The sequence below is a fragment of the Rhinatrema bivittatum genome, chromosome 1, assembly GCF_901001135.1.
Source record: "Rhinatrema bivittatum chromosome 1, aRhiBiv1.1, whole genome shotgun sequence".
In the NCBI taxonomy this organism is placed as follows: domain Eukaryota; kingdom Metazoa; phylum Chordata; class Amphibia; order Gymnophiona; family Rhinatrematidae; genus Rhinatrema; species Rhinatrema bivittatum.
In genome coordinates this window covers 2,591,330-2,612,774 of record NC_042615.1, presented here as the reverse complement: position 1 = coordinate 2,612,774, position 21,445 = coordinate 2,591,330, and the positions used below count along the sequence as shown (strand labels likewise).

At 43.7% G+C, this 21,445-nt stretch overlaps 1 protein-coding gene across 2 annotated transcripts in view; it reads left to right on the top strand.

The window, feature by feature from the left end:
* The window catches only part of USP53 (ubiquitin specific peptidase 53), a 213,866-nt gene that overhangs the window by 133,311 nt on the left and 59,110 nt on the right, over positions 1-21,445 (top strand). For both annotated transcript variants that reach the window (XM_029607059.1, XM_029606209.1), the window contains exon 13: positions 5,677-5,750. In XM_029607059.1, the coding sequence (XP_029462919.1) occupies positions 5,677-5,750 (74 nt within the window). The remainder of the gene's footprint in view (positions 1-5,676; positions 5,751-21,445) is intronic.

Here is a 21,445-nt window from a genome sequence, read left to right as displayed (position 1 = left end):
TATCTTCGCATAGCTCTCTTTCTTTCAGAACTCACCCTGATCTCCCCTCCCTACCTCCAAAAAGAAGGTGTTCTAAGTAAGCAAACAGTGGAATGGAGGAAATGCGCAGAAGAGAATCAGGGATGAAAGAGAAGAGCTGCTGACTCTCTCTCATGGAAGATCATATGTAGTCCCAGCCTTTGCATGTCCGTCACCTTTAGGCATGTGGTGCTAAAACACTACCTGCTATAAAACTGGGTTTCAGGATATTCCAATCAAAAAGAGAGTTCAGACTTGAAATGAAACTTAGCCAGGCTTAGAATATACTACATCTGACTTGGGCTTTGTGCTTATGTGCTCTTATGAACGGTTTTTGCCATCAGACACTGAAATAATGTGGTGTTGCCTGATGCGTAAGAGCATTATTTATTATTGAAATAAAAAAGGAAAGGGAATTCAAATGGTGGTACTTTCAAATAAAGAGCAGGTTCTGATGGCGCGGGAAACCTGAAGCAGCAGAAAGCAATCTGATAAAGCAAACATAAAATAAGAGTTGCACACACAACAAATAGAGTATGCAGTCTTAGAATATCCCAGTAGAGAGAGCATGGTTAAGGCTGAAGTAGCCCAGAATGCTATCTATAAAGAGCACACAGATGTGAGCGATTCTACATTGCATGTATTTGCTAATAAGCAGGTTGTGAACATAAGAAATTTCCATACTGGGTCAGACCTAGGGTCCATCAAGCCCAGTATCCTGTTTCCAACAGTGGCCAATCCAAGTCACAACTACCTGGCAAGTACCCAAGCATTAGATAAATCACAAGCTACTATTGCTCATTAATTACCGTCATAACGGTTTGGATTTTTCCTCTAGGAATCCAGTTATGCTAACTGCTGAAACCACATCCTCTGGCAATAAATTCCAGAGCTTAATTATGCGTGGAGTAAAAAAGAACTTTCTCAGACTAGTTTTAAATGTGCTACTTTCAAACTTCATGGAGTGCCCCCTAGTCTTCTATTATCTGAAAGAGTAAATAACCGATTCACATCTACTCGTTCAAGACCTCTCATGATTTTAAACACCTCTATCATATCCCCCCTCACCTGTCTCTTCTCCAGGCTGAACAGCCCTAACCTCTTCAGCCTTTCCTCATAGGGGAGCTGTTCCATTCCCCTTATCATTTTGGTTGCCCTTCTATGTACCTTCTCCATCGCAATTACCGTATTTTTCGCTCCATAAGACGCACCTGACCATAAGACGCACCTAGGATTCAGAGGGGGAAAATTAAAAAAAAAAAAAATTGTGCTAAACCGGCTCTGCGTCTGGGCGTCTTATGGAGCAAATTAGGGGAGTGCATAGCTTTTTTTTTTCCTCCCCATTTTGTTTTCGGGTCTGGGGAGGGCCATTTCGGTCCACTCCCCAGATCAGAAAACTTTTTTCTCTGGGAACCCCTCCCCCCCCCCAAAAAAAAACCCCATCCCACACTTTAACCCCCACCCTCCTGACTCCCCCAAGACCTGCCGACTTAATTTACCACAACCCCCCACCCTCCTGACCCTCCCCAAGACCTGCCGACTTAATTTACCGCAACCCCCACCCTCCTGACCCCCCCCAAGACCTGCCGACTTAATTTACCACAACCCCCCCCCAAGACCTGCCGACTTAATTTACCGCAACCCTCCAACCTCCTGACCCCCCCCCCAAGACCTGCCGACTTAATTTACCACAACCCCCCCAAGACCTGCCGACTTAATTTACCGCAACCCCCCACCCTCCTGACCCCCCCCAAGACCTGCCAAACGTCTCTGGTGGTCCAGCGGGGGTCCAGGAGCGGTCCGGGAACGATCTCCTGGGCGTGGGCCGTCGGCTGCCAGTAATCAAAATGGCGCCGACGGCCCTTTGCCCTCACTATGTCACTGGGACCGACCGCTGCTATTGGTCGGTCTCAGTGACATAGTGAGGGCAAAGGGCCGTCGGCGCCATTTTGATTACTGGCAGCCGACGGCCCACGCCCAGGAGATCGTTCCCGGACCGCTCCTGGACCCCCGCTGGACCACCAGAGACGTTTGGCAGGTCTTGGGGGGGGTCAGGAGGGTGGGGGGTTGCGGTAAATTAAGTCGGCAGGTCTTGGGGGGGTTGTGGTAAATTAAGTCGGCAGGTCTTGGGGGGGGGTCAGGAGGTTGGAGGGTTGCGGTAAATTAAGTCGGCAGGTCTTGGGGGGTTGTGGTAAATTAAGTCGGCAGGTCTTGGGGGGGGTCAGGAGGTTGGAGGGTTGCGGTAAATTAAGTCGGCAGGTCTTGGGGGGGGTCAGGAGGGTGGGGGTTGCGGTAAATTAAGTCGGCAGGTCTTGGGGGAGTCAGGAGGGTGGGGGTTAAAGTGTGGGATGGGGTTTTTTTGGGGGGGGGGGAGGGGTTCCCAGAGAAAAAAGTTTTCTGATCTGGGGAGTGGACCGAAATGGCCCTCCCCAGACCCGAAAACAAAATGGGGAGGAAAAAAAAAAGCTATGCACTCCCCTAATTTGCTCCATAAGACGCCCAGACGCAGAGCCGGTTTGGCAGGTCTTGGGGGAGTCAGGAGGGGGGGGGGGTTTGTTAGATTTTTGTTTGTTTTTTTTATATTCGCTCCATAAGACACACATACATTTTCCCCCCACTTTTGGGGGAAAAAAAGTGCGTCTTATGGAGCGAAAAATACGGTATATCTTTTTTGAGATGCGGCGACCAGAATTGTACACAGTATTCAAGGTGCGGTCTCACCATGGAGAGATACAGAGGCATTATGACATTTTACGTTTTATTAACTTTTCCCTTCCTAATAATTCCTAACATTGTTTTCTTTTTGACTGCTGCAGCACACTGAGCCGACTATTTCAATGTATTATCCACTATGATGCCTAGATCTTTTTTCTGGGTGGTAACTCCTAATATTTATTTATTTATTTATTTTTAATTTTTATATACCGAAGTTCTTGTAGGGACTACAAATCACTCCGGTTTACATAAAACAATGAACTGCCCAACAGAGAGCGGAGCTTTACATAGAACAGTAGAACATATGGAACAATATAACTAGATGACAATTTAACATAGTGATAAAATAAATTATAGTTTAACTGGTAATACATAAAAATTATATTATTTAATATAAGCAGTATAACTATTTAATGTAGAATAAAGGCGTATTAACAGTGCCAAATATATATATAGAAATGAATTTTTTGAACTCAAAGATAGTTGTTCAGTTGCAGAGTCTTAAAAAAGGACTTGGTGTGGTGTCCATGATTAGGAGATACCTAATATATAGGATGTCTGTCCGTCAGAGTAGAATTAAGCGTCTGGGAAGGCTTGTTTGAAAAGAAAGGTCTTAAGTCTTTTTTTGAATTCTTGGTGACTAGTTTCTAATCTTAGATCTGGGGGGAAGTGTGTTCCACTGGTGGGGGCCTGCTGAAGAAATCGCTCGTTTGCTCAATGAAGATTTTATTTGCGGAGCATGCAGTGTTCCTCTGTATGCGCTTCTGATTGGTCTGGAAGACATGTGCGGTTGGAGTTGAGAGGTTAATGTGATGGGAGCTAGTTTGTTTGTTGCAATGTAGTTACACAATGTTAGGTTATGGAACCTAACATTGTGTAACTACAGCAAGGATGATTTTTCCCTATATGCAACACCTTGCACTTGTCCACATTAAATTTCATCTGCCATTTGGATGCCCAATCTTCAAGTCTTGCAAGGTCCTCCTGCAATGTATCACAGTCTGCTTGTGATTTAACTACTCTGAATAATTTTGTATCATCCGCAAATTTGATAACCTCACTCATCGTATTCCTTTCCAGATCATTTATATATATATATTGAAAAGCACCGGTCCAAGTACGGATCCTGGAGGCACTCCACTATTGACCATTTAATCCTACTCTCTGTTTCCTGTCTTTTAACCAGTCTGTAATCCACGAAAGGACATCACCACCTATCCCATGACTTTTTAGTTTTCGTAGAAGCCTCTCATGAGGGACTTTGTCAAACGCCTTCTGAAAATCCAAGTATACTATATCTACCGGTTCACCTTTATCCACATGTTTATTAACCCCTTCAAAAAAAAGTGTAGGAGACTTGTGAGGAGGTTTGTGAATACAAAGGGAAATTAAAATTACAAATAAAAACCTCCTTTAAAATGTCTGTATGCGAATGCCAGAAGTCTGAATGGTAACAGTGGAGAATTAGAGTGTATGGCATAGGAGGAGGATAACCAATGTGTCAATGATACCAGGGTATAAAATGTATATTAACGTGACAGGATAGATCGACTTGGTGGAAGAGTTTCACTGTACGTAAAAGATGGCAAAGAGTTGAGCAGGATAAAAATTCTGCAGGAAACAAAATGCACTGCAGAATCCTTACAAATAGAAATTCCATGAGATATTATATTCCACCTTTCAAGCTTTTCCAGGATTTCAAAGTAGGTTACATTTATGATGGATTGGAATATAGCAGTGGGTGTATGATACTGGCCACTTGGCCACAATAATGAGAAGGACTGTGACATGCAAGCTAAAATTAAAAAACAAAACACAATTTCCAATTATTGTTGTCAAATTTTTTTTTTCCCCAATACAAGTTTATAAAATCATGCATAGGGTTGTTGGGGTAAATAGCAGTTATTTATGATGGAAACATGTTGCATGAAAGATATGTTTTTTCATGAACGTCAGTATAGAAAAGCTTATAAATAAAATAAATCTAGTCTGCCCATCTACACTATTTTATCAGCTTTATAATCTCTGCCACTCCCTCCGTGATCCTCTGTATTTATCCCATGCTTCCTTGAATTTAGATACCATCCTGGTCTCTCTGCATCTGCTGTTCTTTCTGTAAAAACATTTATTTCCTTAGATTACTCCAGAATCTAGCCCTGTTCATCCTCATCCCGTGAGCCCTTGTTCTAGAGCCTCCTTTCCTTTGAAAGAGTCCTGCCTCCCCTGCATGGAAACCTTGAATGTATTTTATGTGCCTGTCATATCTCCCTTATTCCACCTTTCTTCATGATTTAGATCTAGATCTGTCCACATGTGCTTTAGCATGAAGTCGGCTGATCGCTTTAGAAGCCTCCCTCTGGAGTGACTCCATCCAGTTTATATCCTTTTGGAAGGGGACAGTATTCCAAATGAGGTCGCACCAGGCCCCTTTAAAGCAGCAATATTACTTCCTTTTTTTCCTGCTGACTCTTCCTCTTCTGATGTTCTTCAAGGTTCCGCCTTGTCTTTAGTACATTTTATTTTCAACCTTTAGGTGACCTGATCTCTTCCTGCAGCACTGAGTTCCAAATATCTGCAGATGACATGCAGCAATTTTTCAAGATAGAGGAGTGTTTGTACAATCTGATTATTCAAACAAAACCATCCTTGACACAATGCTGTAATTTACAATATTAGATAAAACCAGAAAAACGTTTTTTATGTTCAATGGTGACTTCATAATCGGATGCAGAGCACAAAAAATGCCTTTTGTTCCAAGATCTATGTTTTAATCACACAATGCAAATATCTTCAACATTACTTTTTTTAAATTTTCTTAATGCAATAAAAATCTAAGGAAGCTTGTCTTATAGAATGTCCACAAAACGTCTTACTCTGAATCCAGAGAAGCTTGTATGGGTTTGCATCTTGAAAACTTTCTCTGTGATTTCTCTTATGTTCTAGTGACCAGCAGCACTCGAATGAAAAGCATGCTGTGATGCCAGAAGTTGTGCTCTGTCCCAGAAATCATGTGGATGGTGAGGACCTTTATTCTCTTCTGCTGCAGGGTAGGAATGTAGGTTAGGGATCTAAGTTTCCAAATGTTTTGGGAGAAACATAGCCTACATGAACCTAAACTCGTTCTCAAATTGTTTGGTATGCTTTGTCTAGAACTTAACATGGTTGTAGACCATGTTAAGGGGACAAAGGTAAATTGTAATAAAACAATTTTAATAGTAAGTATAGCTTTAAACAATAACCTAAACAAATGTAAACCAATGAAAACCAATTCAAAGAAGTAGTCAATAATACGTACATTGAAGCATCATTTTAAATAAAAACCCAATGAGAGAGAGCAACCAACGAGCCAAAATAATTAGTAAAACAAACCAAGCGTGCTATGTTGCTTCAAAATTGCCTTAATCACGTGATTGTTCAGTGAACATGTAAAACACAAATGTATTTTTCTTTACAGTCTTACAGCTAATGCTTGTGAAAATGCCTCTGAGTTTTCTTTAGAATTCTAAATTTATGGTGATGTCCCAAACACAGGAGCTTTAGCAACCAATCAAGGGAACCCCCTGATGCGTGGTGATGTGCGATCGCTATATCTAGGGCAACCACTCTGTGATTGTCCTACTCAATAGCTCCCGTGTTTTATTCTTTAAATGCTTTATTTAAATAGTGTTTTGCATGTTTTTGTTAATTTTTAATTTTTGCGTGCTGCTTCTTGCTCCCCGGCTACTTGTCCAACCCTCCCTGGGCGTTCCCAGGGAACGAGGTTGGGGGTTGTATATTGCAGGAGCAGCAAGAGAACTGGTTACACCTTCTCCAGTGGGTCATTTTTGAGTTTAAGGTTCAGAATCTCAAACGGATGCAAGGGTCAACACAATTTTTAATTCGTTCTCTGGCTTTATTCCTTGTGTCTCATCTTTCTAGACACTCACACGTGAGGCTGACTGCCTGCTAATAGACATGTTTTAATAATTGTGCAGCAGATATTTTTTTATGTCCATTTCAGATTTTGACTTGGGTAGCTGTTGGGAATGAGAGAGTAAGGTACTCTGACACAATATCTATGACATCATTTATTAATGTGACATCATGGTAATAGACGTTATTTACATACCACATGATTGCATATGCCATCCAGCACCCTTCGTGTCATCAGCCTTGTATCGAGGAGTCGTCAGGTCAGCAAAGGCGAGAAGGGGGTTTTCAGTGTCCAGCACTCTATACGTCTATAGAGGCAATACCTCCTACTCCTGCCGGACACTGGAAAGTCCTGCTCTTTTAAGAGCAGCAGCTGTTTTTCTTTTCCTTTTCCTTTACCTTAATTTTATTTTCTTTTTCCCTTTGTCTGCCCATTGCATGGTGGGCCTTAGTTGCTGTGCAGCCTGGAAAACTCTAATGCTATCTCTTATTAAATACCACACTGGCATTTTAGTGTCTGTCTTCTCCTTGCTCTGAATGCTTTTCTGCCTTTGTCAGGTGCTGGCAGAACTGACTCGTAGTCTGTAGGTGATCCGTGTAGGCCACTGAGCCTGGGGACTTGCCTGGGTTCTACCAGGGCAGCAGTTTGTCGTTCCAGCAATCGATTGGCATGGATGGAGGTTCGGACAGTGAAGAGATCGAGGACCACACCATCCCTGTGGGAGGGAGAGATCGTTCCCTACATTCAAAGGATCTAGTTTCCATGGGCAAGAGCCCTGGATGACGTAGCCTTCCCTCCTGCTTGCTTGTGATGACAGTGCAGTCTCCTTGTGAGAGAGGGTGAGCAGGAGCCTGGGCAAGCAGCTTGCTGCTGCACCTTCGGTGCCATGTCCACTAGTGGTTGCCTGTGCACACCCATACCAGTGCACCAGTGGTCTGACATACCGATGTCAGGACTGCTTTGGGGACCAGTACTGCCATTGAGCACCATGGTCACCCTTGACACCATTGAGGGCCTGGGGCACCCTTGATGCCATTGAGGTGTGTGACTGCTCTCGATGCCATAAAGGCATGCTTTGAGCATGCTGGCTGGACCTTCGGTGCCATAAGCGTCGGCAGGCGCCGTAGACGCATCAGGCACCTTTGGCACTCATTGCAACGGAGGAATGGCACTGACCTTAGTGTTACTGATCGCCTTGGGCCTCGATGCGGTGCTGCACCACCCTCTAGTGTCACAGTCTGGACAACGGGGACAACGGCCATCAAGCTGTTGGAGCTGCCCTCTGTGTCATTGAGATGCGTTGCCACCCTCTGTGCCATCGAGGCGATTGGGCATGTTGGCCAGCAAGGCCATTAGTTACCGCTCTCAATGACGTTGAGCACTACCAACAAGGTACAGTGTTCACCCTTGAGGCCATCGACTGTTGAGGGGGTCCTGAGAGCTCTCAAGGGCCCTTGGATGACAGAGGTTTCTGGCCTTGAACAACTTTGGTGCTATCGAGCACCGGGATCACCATAGACCTGAGGCACCCTGGAGTACACAGGCATCCAGAATCTTGTGCCCTCGAGGCTCCTTTACACTGTCCAGATGGGGCAACAAGTGGCATTTTGCTATCCTATCACTGGCCTATTGCTCTCAGGCACCATGGATGCCACTGATCTCATGAGCCCTGAGCTGCTGGGATCGTGGGGAGTCAGAGGCCCTGCCGGGCTTCGTGCACCCTTTGTGTTAATGATTGCTGTCGTGGCTATCATCAGCCATTGCCACTAGCGAGGGACGCCATCTAGCTTATGGCATCAACACCCTTGGGAATATAGGTGAGTTGAGGGGAACAGTTTGTGGCACCAGCAGTCATCAGTTTCTTTGGGCACCGATGCGACGTGGCAGTGTTGTGTTGGGGCTGCAGAGCCTCTGCCTTTAGGCGCCACTGGCATAAACGGTACCACTGGTCCCTCAGCACCTTCAAACATTGGGTTCTCCACCGGTGCTGTTGATGTCTGCAGGAGTTTGGAGCGCTGTTGATGGCACTGTGTACCCTCAAACTGGTCAAGCCTACAACGCAGTCAAGCGCCGTCAAAGTCTTGGCATCATTTGGTGCCATTGATGCAATCCATCGTTGGTGAGTGCAAGAGCACGATGGATCCTATGGGCGCCATCACCATGCTGGGCACCAGTAGATGCAGTTGGATGCCACAGGATACTACCGCAGAGCACCATGGGCATCATCGGTCACCATGGAATTTGCTGCTGACATTACATGACTGAAAGGGTGGTGAGCCATTCACAATGGCATTTCAAGGGCTGTTTGTCTTATATAGGCTCAGGAAACAACCACTGTAGCAGCTGGGCAGGGGGGTACTGTGATACAGATAGTATGTTCCTCTCTTCTTTAAATGCATAGCATTTCTATAAGGTGACACATCTCAGTAGGGCTCCATACTTGTTTTCCAAACTTACTTTTATTTGTATAATCTATTTTTTCATTTGTGTGAAGAAAGGGGATTTCAAATATCAGTACAGGGAGGTGAGAGGATCAAGGATAGAGTGAGGAATGGTTAGTGCAGTTAGTGTAGCTGACCCATTGATATTTTGGAGGTATTTAAATGCTTCCATCATATCTCCCCTATCCTGACTTTCCTCTAGGGCAGTAATTCTCAACCAGTGTAGCCAAGCAGCTCCCGGTGTCCCACTGCCTTGGTTGAGCTTCATTTCTCCCTTTTTCCAGCCCCCGCAACCAATGGGAAGCCTCCTTTTCTTTCTGTCCTCACTGCCCAATGGGAAGCCGCCTCCCTTCTACCTGCTAGTGGGAGTAGGAAGAAGGGAGGAAGCCTCTGATTGGCTGGTGAGGCAGGAAGAAGGGGCATCGCATATCTCAGGGGTGGGATGGTTTGAGGGGGGCTGGGAGGAATGGCAGTGTCGAACCCTGACCAAGCAAGGCCGCCATGGGAGCTCATCCCTGTGGCGGTGAAGAGGAAACCCGACCTCGACCAAGCAAGGGAGTCACGGGAGCCCATCCCCATGACAGTGAAAAAGAAGGCCTGCTGGAGTAAAGCCATGGCAGAAATAGAGCCCACCCCTGCAGGGAAGAGAGAAGAGGTTTGGCAGTGAGGCCCAGTGCATGCATGTGAGAGTAGGAGTCTGGATGTTGGGTGTGAATGGGTGCCTGGGTGAGAGCTTGGGTGTGTGAGAGAGACAGACTGGTCAGGAAGATGACTGGTGTGAGAGACACAGAGACAGGTCGTGGGGTCTAATTGGAGGTATCTACCTTATAAATGGCCTGTGACCGACGGCCCGCAAATGCGCAGTAGAGCGCAGCTCTACTGCGCATGTGCGGGCAAGGATGTCGATCAGAAAAAAAAATGGCGGTGGGGCCGCAGGAGCGGGAGGAGAAGCAGCGGCGCCGCGCGCGCGGTGCCACTGCTTCTCCTCCCCAGATCTGCCGGCAGATCTCGGGGGGGGGGGGGGTGTCACTCCCGCGTCCCCCCCACCGAGATCTGCCGGCAGATCTCGGGGGGGGGGGGGTGTCACTCCCGCGCCCCCCCCACCGAGATCTGCCGGCAGATCTCGGGGGGGGGGGGTGTCACTCCCGCGCCCCCCCCACCGAGATCTGCCGGCAGATCTCGGGGGGGGGGTGTCACTCCCGCGCCCCCCCCACCGAGATCTGCCGGCAGGAGCGGGAGGAGAAGTAGCGGCACCGCGCGCGCGCGGTGCCGCTACTTCTCCTCCCCAGATCTGCCGGCAGATCTCGGGGGGGTCACTGCCGCGCGCGAGATCTGCCGGCAGATCTGGGGGGTCACTGCCGCGCGCGCGGGAGTGACCCCCCCCCCGAGATCTGCCGGCAGGAGCGGGAGGAGTTAATGGAGCCGGGTGAGGGTTGCGGGAAGTCGCGCTTACGGCGCCGGGAGGAAATGGAGGTGGGTGAAGGGAGGGAGAGGGGGACTGAGTGAGTGGGAGGGAGAGGGGGAGAGGGGGACTGAGTGAGTGGGAGGGAGGGAGAGGGGGGACTGAGTGGGAGGGAGTGAGGGAGAGGGGGGACTGAGTGAGAGGAGAGGGAGGGTGGAGAGGAGTGGGTGGGGGGGGGGGGGTGGTGAAGAGTGAGGGGAGAGAGAATGAGGGGGAGGTGAGAGACAGAGGGATGTAGCCCGTTTTAACGGGCTTTACGGCTTGTGTGTATATGATTGGTTGTGGGCGCTAAGGAAGAGGACTGTGAGGACAGAGCTTCAGCAGCCACTGCTGCTTCTGGTGAGTGCTATTGGCCTGCAAGGGAAAGGAGTAGGAGAGTTGCTGGAGAGGGTAAGTAAGGTGGCTTTTTAAGTTTATTTTTCTTGATTGACTGCCATTTTAATTATTGGGTATTATGCGATGTCTGCTGTTTTGAAATATTTATTGATATTTGGACATGTTTTAATAATTTTTATGAGTTTTTTTTAATTGTTGGATATTATTCTGTTTTGTAACATTTTTAGTAAAGCTTTAACAATTATTTCTGTGTGGGGCTCTATAGCAGCTTGGCTTTTTCTGTTTTCCCAATAGGAAATGTATTAGTGTTTAGGGCCTGGTTTAATAGTTGTATTTCTTAGATAGGGTTGTTACTGATGAGTGTATTCCATATAATGCAGGTGTAACTTTGTGCAGGTTAGTTTCTGTGCATTATTGCAGATCCTGAGTGTCTGTTAGGTGCTATATTTCTCTTTCCATTTCTCCAGGTTCGCACTGCATGCAGAGTGGCTCTTTTTGTTTTCTATTCATTTCTGTCTCCATATTTATAATTTGTGGCTTTTCTGTGCTTGAAGGTCAGTTCTGAGTGTGTGACCAGGTGAGGTATTTTACTAGACTTAGGCATTTGTATCAATCTTATTTGTTGTGTTTTCTCAATAGGATATTGCATTAGTGGTAAATTACTGTCTTTTCATAAGGAAGGCTATTGTGCCTGGTAGTAAAGGGAGTTTATTTTGCTTTTACTGGGATGTCATCAGAGCCAGAATATCTTTTTTGTATGGTGAGTTGTTACAGGGTAATGCCCTAGTTCTGCTCTGCATCCATTGTTGGGGGTTGAGGGGGTTCCCATGGATGCAGAGTGCATGTTTACATTTAGCCCTGTGATGGTCACATGTTCAGTGCGTCACGCATGTGAGAACTATCTGTCAGGTCTGTCCCAGCCAAAAAAAGGTTGAGAACACTGGTCTGGGGAATAATGTTAGATCTGTTTGTCCTCATTTGCTTTAGAACGAAGGCCTCTGATCATTTTAGTAGCCTCCCTCTGGACAGTCTCCAACTGCCTTTGTATCCTTTTGAAGGTGGGGTCTTCAGTACTGTACACAATATTCCAAATGAGGTCTCACCAGAGACTTATACAAGAGCCATATCTCCTCCCTTTTTCTGCTGATGTTTCCTTTCCTTATGCACCCAAGCATCTTTCTGGCTTTTGCCATTGCCTTATCCACCTATTTTGCCACCTTGAGATCATTAGATATGATTTCCCTCAAATCCTGCTCTTGATTCGTGCATAGAAAAATTTCACCCCCTAGATTATACTCCCTTGGGATTGTCAGGCCAAATGCATTGTTTAGCATTAGATCTTAGATACATAGTAATGGCCTGCTACAACCCCCCCATCTCAACAGAATCATATCTCTCAATCTAAACTAACATCAAACAACTATGCCTCCTTTTTTGAGAAAAAAAATCCAAGATCTCTGCCAGCACTATCAAAACCTCTCCCATTCTAAAATGGGACAAGCTTGACTCCATCAAATACGCTAGAAGTATGGGACTCATTTATCCCAATCTGAAGAGGGTCTTGACAAAACTTTGGCAAACCTATGCTCGGCCACCTGTATTCTTCATCCTTGCCTATCCATGTTAATGAGGCTAGTAAACAGGGACATCAAAATGTGTAAACTCATCCCTTACTGAGGGGACCCATGGAGCTGAAAAAAGCCATGGTTTGGCCACTACTAAACATTAAAAAAAAAAAGCCCACCCTGGATCTAGACAAAACCAAACACTACTGATTACTGGGGAAGCTAATAGAGCAAACAATATGAACTCAACCAAATGACTGGCTGGACCCTTTCCAAACCAGATTCAGAAAAGGACAGAGGCAGTCGTCATCCTGTTGGATGATCTTCTCTGATATTGTGATAGAAGCTAGGCAGCAGTTTTAGTACTATTGGATTTCTCACAATATATTATCATGACTAGCAAAGGCCAGTCTAAGTGTCAAGGTCCTAACCTGGTTCAACTACTTTCTATCTGACAGGCAACAATCTGTGCAGTTTGCTGTGATACCTTTTTGGTATCCTGGATTTTGAACTGTTGGGTTCCCCAGGGCTCCCATAAATCCAGGCAACAGTAAAGAGCTGCCTCTTCCAATTGTTCTCATCAAGAAGACAAACCTAATCATAGTAATCCATGCCATGGTAATCTTGCTGCTGGATTACTGTAACGCACTGTACAAAAGTCCACCAGGTAAGGCCCTCCACAAACTCCAGATAATACGATGCAAGTCACACAATCATATTGTATCTGTCCTACACAAACTGACTACCAGTCACCTACAGAACCAAGTTCAAAACTGGCCATGATTTTCAAGCCTCTAAGAGGAGACAAACCTTTGTGCTTGAGAGGAGGATAGACTGGCCTTATGTATCCCCTCCAGACCACTAAGATTCTCACTTTTACATCCATAATAACTCTGGCAGCAAATCAAAAGAACTGACGCTCGCAGGCTATCTTTCTAGGGAGCAGCAGTAGATCTCTGTTCCATGTAAAAGATATGCCTCATCTTGGCTTGTCCTTTTTTGTTACATGTAAACCGGTATGACGTGTAAACGGATACCGGTATATAAAAATGTTAGATAAATAAATAAAAATCTCTGTCAAATGCATGACTTCAGGAAGCAAGCAAAAGCCTTGCTCTTCTTCTAGGCCTATAATACCATGCAATAAGCTGCTTGGCATCATTGTAAGTGCCTTGAACATGATGGCTGCAATCTATTTTCTGTCGAAGGTGTGCATTACTTGTATTTAAGTTTAGGCACCATTGATTTATTTCAAACTCATGTAACTTATTTTAGTCTAGTCACTATCATTGATTTATGTCTAGCTCAGTCCTCTGTGTGTCCTTTCGTCTTTGGTGTCAAGCTGATTATATGCTGCCATTCTAACATTCCTGTATGTTTTAACTAAATTGTAAATGCTACAATTATATGTATTTATACAGTCCTACATATGTTTAGTAGCGCTACAGAAATGATTAGCAGCACCCGGACCCATCCTTCTCCCTTCTGAAGTTGAACTAGTTTGTTTAATTATAGGATTGAGACATGCTGCGGGCGCATGTATGCGTGCATATGTTTAGTAGAACACAGACCCACCCTCCTCTCTTTCTGGAGTTGAACTTATTACCTAATTACATGACTAAGGGGCAATGCTAAAGAAGTTCCTAGAAAGTCTGGTTTGGTGCCTTAGGATGAGGTCGGCCATTTGTATGACGGAACAGCTAATCTTGGAGAATATCTGTTATAGTTTAGCATGGCTCTGTTTTAACTGTTTTTAATGTATTTTTCTCCTTATGTTCTTTGCTTCTCCCCTCCCCTCCACCTTCCCGGATATGTTTGGTCAGCGCTGCATTCTCTATGCCTTCAGTGTCAAAAGTTACTATCACGGTAGCCCAGCCTTCTTCCCTCTTTCCTTCAGCCTGAGCATACCACGTTTGTGGCACACTAAGGCCCTGCATCATTTTTTTAAACTGGTTTATATGCTGTGTAGTCGTGTGTGTGCAGAGCCTGCATGAAATGATGCAGTATCATCAATTGGTGCGTACGTTTGTGGCTGCTGTACTACAGGGCTGGGCTATTTTATGATCCGGGAGAGGGGTTTAACATTGCCTATTGAATTTACTATAACTAAATTACAAAATACAATGTATTTAAAAACCAAAGTTTCCAGTTTATTTTTGCAGCACGTTTTGTAGAATATATTAAGCTGCCTAAGTAGAAGGATTCTGTGTAGCTGTAACTAGTCGGCTCAGTCAAACTCGTTTTCAAGAGATATGTTAATAGCAAAAGGAAGCATTCACTCTAAAGAAATTAACTTCCTTTTCCATATTAAAATGTCTGGCAGGCTCTTCTAGAGCTGATAAATACCTCTGTGTCAGAATATTACAGGAAACAGTCTGGGGGTCAGCCAGAAATCATAACCAAAGGCCAATGAGCCTGAACAATAACTGCATATTCTTTTTTTGTTTGCAAAGCTATAAATGTTCCCTGGTGGCAATAAATTTGAGGCCACGAGCAGAGCTGGGTATTCGTGTGAGAAGAGATTTATGTCCAGTGGATAAAATATTTGTTGCTGGACAAGGAAGCGAGCATGTTTCCAAGGGAAATTATTGTATTTAAATTGTGCTCATCGGGGTCTGTTCTGCAAGGAACTTGCTGAGTTTCTCTTTATCACATACCAATTTTTTTTTCTGCCTCTGAATTTGCAAGATAGCTCAGTTTTTGAGAGGCAAGGAACTCAGGGTCTTTCTTTGGGCAAAAGAGTTTCTATTTACTCATATCATCCCTCTTCAGATGCTAAGCTCCAGAAATATATCGTCCTGAAGAAGCCCAGATTGGATGAAACGAGGGCCCTTTATCAGGCTCATGAGAAGCTGTTGAAACCTTTGAGAGATAGATAGATAGATAGATATTTTTTTTTTAAGTTAATGAAGAGCTTCCGTAGTTATCGTTGAATTTATTCAGAAGGGTGTTTCATTTTGGATTTTAAAGATGCACAGTTTTGTGAATTAAAAGCTCACAATTTGGAAGATCTTGCTTTTTTACATATATGAAAGGAGTCTGCTGCGCAAAATATTTGTGAATCATGCTTAAGTCTTTTTTGAGGGTGTTATGATTACTGCAATATGTACAATCGTGATTGGACTTTTCTATAAATGCATCTGTTTTTCACTGAGATTTTACTTGCTATATTGTTTAAAAAACCAAACAGAAAATTGGTTCCTTGTATAAGGGACTGAAGAAATGTCATCTTTTTAGAAGAGCTTTATACAGACTACCAACCTGAGTCAGCTTCTTTCTGACCGGCCTGTTAAAATCATTTTACCTACATGTCTTGATAAAAGCCATTGTCTGGTAGGCTCCAAAGCATTACCTGTTTTCTGCCCTTAAATCTAATCCGTATTTGCTGTGAATAGGAAAAGAATTCCTGGAAATGGATTTTTTTCATGCCTGCACTGAAAGGATAAATAAACTCTTAGTGTGCCAGACAATGAAATGACTGACATGTTTATAGAAACAGAACTTAGCACCATAGGTAAAAATGGCTGGCAGGGTTTATTCTGCATTGTTTGGTAGATATTGGATATGATGATAGTCAGGGCAGGAGATGAAGCACTTTATTTAGGTACACACAGGTGGTGGAATGGAGAGAATGATAGTTTATTATGATCGAGTAAGGGAGAGTTATGGGAGACCGGGTGGATGATACAATCCTTTTCCTGCTGACATCTGTTCCTACTGTATGTGCTTGTGCAAATATCACGCACTTTGCTTTCCCCTCTGTATTAGTCGGCAGTTCATTTTAATTGCATGTCTTCTAACAAGGCCTTTAAATAGTGCTTTATACTTTCTGCGCAAGCTTTCTTGGGAAGCAAAACATTTCATTTTCAAGGAAAGATGAGAAAAATGAGCTGTCATTTTAAACAGATGTTTATTCCATCATATTCAGCTGCCTTCTGAGTCTGACTGTTTTTCTATCTAAATCTATATCCAAAAAAGCTGCAGATGACTTCATAACATACGATATGAAAAAAATTAGTCCAATGAATATTGCAGTAAAAACTCCCTGTTTATTGATATTAGAAAAGAACATGCCGATTTTTATTTTCTGAATACATCTATATAAACTGTCTCACTTGTATTCAGTAATGACTGTTACAAAGTCTTATCTCCAGGTCCGTATGAAACGTTCAGTTCTGGAAGATGCATTTCACAAGGACATTGAGATAATGGAAGCAGTTCAGAGAAGAGCTGCTAAAATGGTACAGACCCTGCAACACAAACCTTATACACAGAGATTTAAAATGTGCGAAAGAAGAGAAAAAGGATTTATATAGAAACATAAATATTTAGCAGGCTTTTAGTAAAGTATAGGAAGGTACAGTTTTCTGTAGAAGAATTTGAGGACAAGGTGGTGTTGTGCAGCTGGAAGGAAGGAGAGGGAACGGGTGAACACCTGGAATAATCTGCCAGTTCTGTGACAGACATTAAGCATGCTTGGAACAAATAGAGAGGGTCATGGCGGGAGCATAGAAACAGTAAAATTAAGCCAATAGGAGTGACAGAACAATTATCCTGCAAAATCGTGGACTCAGTGGATATACTATAATGAGAGAGCCCACATAGAAGCATAGAAATGACGGCAGAAGAAGACCAAACGGCCCATCCAGTCTTCATATCCATATCTCTCTGGTTCAGCTTTATTGTCCCTTTCACTTTTTTTTGAAATCCTCTGTGCTTGTCCCATGTTTTCTTAAATTCTGATACTGTTCTCATCTCCTCCACCAGAAGGCTGTGTTCCATGCATCCACTCCCTTTCTATAATTACTCCTTTTCACACTCATCCCATGACTCCCTGTCTGTTGAAAGATTACATACAGAACATGACTTAGGGGGGCCCTGAATGTTGGTTTATGCATGGGAATTTGAATGCACATTTGTCCAGAATGGTAAAGGTCAAAGAGGAAAGACACTGATTTAGGAGCAATATCCTGCAGAGAGGCAAACTTTTATGTCTGACATTAAATGGGGAACAGCAGACCAGGTGGGCCAGTTTATCTTTGTGTATTCATCTGCTATGTGACTATTTTTAAATCATTGTATTCCTGATCAGTTTGAATCGTTCTACTCTGGATCTGCTGTTCCATCTGCCTTGATCTAGCTTTTGCTTAAATCTGTACTGTATAATAGCCTTTTCATAGTGAACATTCCTGGTCTTCCTGGTCTCCCTCTAGAAATTATCTGACATTCCTTTAGTGTAGGTACATAAGAACATAAGAACTTGCCATGCTGGGTCAGACCAAGGGTCCATCAAGCCCAGCATCCTGTTTCCAACAGAGGCCAAACCAGGCCACAAGAACCTGGCAATTACCCAAACACCTAGAAGATCCCATGCTACTGATGCAATTAATAGCAGTGACTATTCCCTAAGTAAACTTGATTAATAGCAGTTAATGGACTTCTCTTCCAAGAACTTATCCAAACCTTTTTTGAACCCAGCTACACTAACTGCACTAACCACATCCTCTGGCAACAAATTCCAGAGATTTATTGTGCGTTGAGTGAAAAAGAATTTTCTCCGATTAGTCTTAAATGTGCTACTTGCTAACTTCATGGAATGCCCCCTAGTCCTTCTATTATTCAAAAGTGTAAATAACAGAGTCACATCTACTCGTTCAAGACCTCTCATGATCTTAAAGACCTCTATGATATCCCCCCTCAGCCGTCTCTTCTCCAAGCTGAACAGCCCTAACCTCTTCAGCCTTTCCTCATAGGGGAGCTGTTCCATCCCCTTTATCATTTTGGTTGCCCTTCTCTGTACCTTCTCCATTGCAACTATATCTTTTTTGAGATACGGCGACCAGAATTGTACACAGTATTCAAGGTGTGGTCTCACCATGGAGCGATATAGAGGCATTATGACATTTTCCGTTTTATTAACCATTCCCTTCCTAATAATTCCTAACATTTTATTTGCTTTTTTGACTGCTGCAGCACACTGAGCTGACGATTTCAATGTATTATCTACTATGACGCCTAGATCTCTTTCTTGGGTGGTAGCTCCTAATATGGAACCTAACATCGTGTAACTACAGCTAGGGTTATTTTTCCCTATATGCAACACCTTGCACTTGTCCACATTAAATTTCATCTGCCATTTGGATGCCCAATCTTCCAGTCTTGCAAGGTCCTCCTGTAATGTATCACAGTCTGCTTGTGATTTAACTACTCTGAATAATTTTGTATCATCTGCAAATTTGATAACGTCACTCATCGTATTCCTTTCCAGATCATTGATATATATATTGAAAAGCACCGGTCCAAGTACAGATCCCTGAGGCACTCCACTGTTTACCCTTTTCCACTGAGAAAATTGACCATTTAGTCCTACTCTCTGTTTCCTGTCTTTTAACCAGTTTGTAATCCACGAAAGGACATCGCCTCCTATCCCATGACTTTTTAGTTTTCGTAGAAGCCTCTCATGAGGGACTTTGTCAAACGCCTTCTGAAAATCCAAATACACTACATCTACCGGTTCACCTTTATCCACATGTTTATTAACCCCTTCAAAAAATGAAGCAGGTTTGTTAGGCAAGACTTCCCTTGGGTAAATCCATGTTGACTGTGTCCCATTAAATCATGTCTTTCTATATGCTCTACAATTTTGATCTTGAGGATAGTTTCCACTATTTTTTCCCGGCACTGAAGTTAGGCTCACTGGTCTATAGTTACCCGGATCACCCCTGGAGCCTTTTTTAAATATTGGGGTTACATTGGCCACCCTCCAGTCTTCAGGTACAATGGATGATTTTAATGATAGGTTACAAATTTTAACTAATAGGTCAGAAATTTCATTTTTGAGTTCCTTTAGTACCCTGGGATGCATACCATCCGGTCCAGGTGACTTGCTACTCTTTAGTTTGTCAATCTGGCCTACTACATCTTCCAGGTTGACAGTGATTTCGTTCAGTTCGTCTGACTCATCACCCCTGAAAACCAACTCCGGAACTGGTATCTCCCCAACATCCTCACTAGTAAACACGGAAGCAAAGAATTCATTTAGTCTTTCTGCAATGGCCTTATCTTCCCTAAGAGCCCCTTTAACCCCTCGGTCATCTAATGGTCCAACCGACTCCCTCACAGGTTTCTTGCTTTGGATATATTTAAAAAAGTTTTTATTATGAGTTTTTGCCTCTATGGCCAACTTCATTTCAAATTCTCTCTTCGCTTGTTTTATCAATGTTTTACACTTAACTTGACAATGCTTATGTTTTATCCTATTTTCTTCAGATGGATCTTTCTTCCAATTTTTGAAGGATGATTTTTTGGCTAAAATAGCCTCTTTCACCTCACCTTTTAACCATGACGGTAATCGTTTTGCCTTCCTTCCACCTTTCTTAATGCGTGGAATACATATGGACTGCGCCTCTAGGATTGTATTTTTAAACAATGTCCAAGCCTGTTGAACACTTTTAACCTTTGCAGCTGCACCTTTCAGTTTTTTTCTGACTATTTTCCTCATTTTATCAAAGTTTCCCTTTTGAAAGTTTAGTATTAGAGCTGCAGATTTACTTATTGTCCCCCTACCAGTTATTAGTTTAAATTTGATCATGTTATGATCACTGTTGCCAAGTGGCCCCACCACCGTTACCTCTCTCACCAAATCCTGTGTTCCACTAAGAATTAAATCTAAAATAGCTCCCTCTCTTGTTGGTTCCTGAACCAATTGCTCCATGAAACAATCATTTATTACATCCAGGAACTTTATATCTCTAGCAAGTCCTGATGTTACATTTACCCAGTCAATATTGGGGTAATTGAAATCTCCCATTATTATTGCACTGCCAAATTGGTTTGCTTCCCTGATTTCTCTTAGCATTTCATCATCTGTCTGACCATTTTGTCCAGGTGGACGGTAGTATACTCCTATCACTATACTCTTACCCAACACACATGGGATTTCTACCCATATAGATTCTACTGAGCATTTAGTCTCTTGTATGATCTTTAGCCTGTTGGACTCTATACCCTCCCGGACATAAAGTGCCACACCCCCACCTAGTTGATCCTCCCTATCATTGCGATATAATTTGTACCCTGATATAGCACTGTCCCATTGGTTATCCTCCTTCCACCAAGTTTCTGTGATGCCAATTATGTCAATCTCATCATTTGCTGCTATACACTCTAACTCTCCCATCTTACTTCTTAGACTTCTGGCATTGGCATATAGACATTTCAAAGTGTGGTTTTTTGTTTGTTTTAACAACCTGCTTTTCAGTTGTTTGGGATAATTCGGAAATCATTAGTTTTGGTGATTTTTTACATATAGGCATATGGACTATATTTGCTTTTAATGGAACCTCTCTGTTGGGATGCCCTAACTCTCCTGTTTCATTAGTATCCTTCAAGGATACATTTCTCCGAACCATGCACTGCTGAGTGACTGTCGGCTTTCCCCTTTGTTCTAGTTTAAAAGCTGCTCTATCTCCTTTTTGAAAGTTAGTGCCAGCAGCTTGGTTCCACTCTGGTTAAGGTGGAGCCCATCCTTTCGGAAAAGTCTCCCCTTTCCCCAAAAGTTTCCCCAGTTCCTTACAAAGCTGAATCCCTCTTCCCTACACCATCGTCTCATCCACGCATTGAAACTCTGGAGCTCTGCCTGCCTCTGGGGTCCTGCACGTGGAACAGGAAGCATTTCAGAGAATGCCACCCTGGAGGTTCTGGATTTTAGCTTCCTACCTAATATCCTAAATTTGGCTTCCAGAACCTCTCTCCCACACTTTCCTATGTCGTTGGTGCCCACATGTACCACGACAGCCGGCTCCTCCCCAGCACTGTCTATAATCCTATCTAGGTGGCGCGTGAGGTCTGCCACCTTCGCACCAGGCAGGCAAGTTACCAGGCGGTCCTCACGTCCACCAGCCACCCTGCTATCTACATTTCTAATAATTGAATCGCCAACTATGATGGCAGGCCTAACCCTTCCCTCCTGGGCAGTAGCCCTGGGAGACTTGTC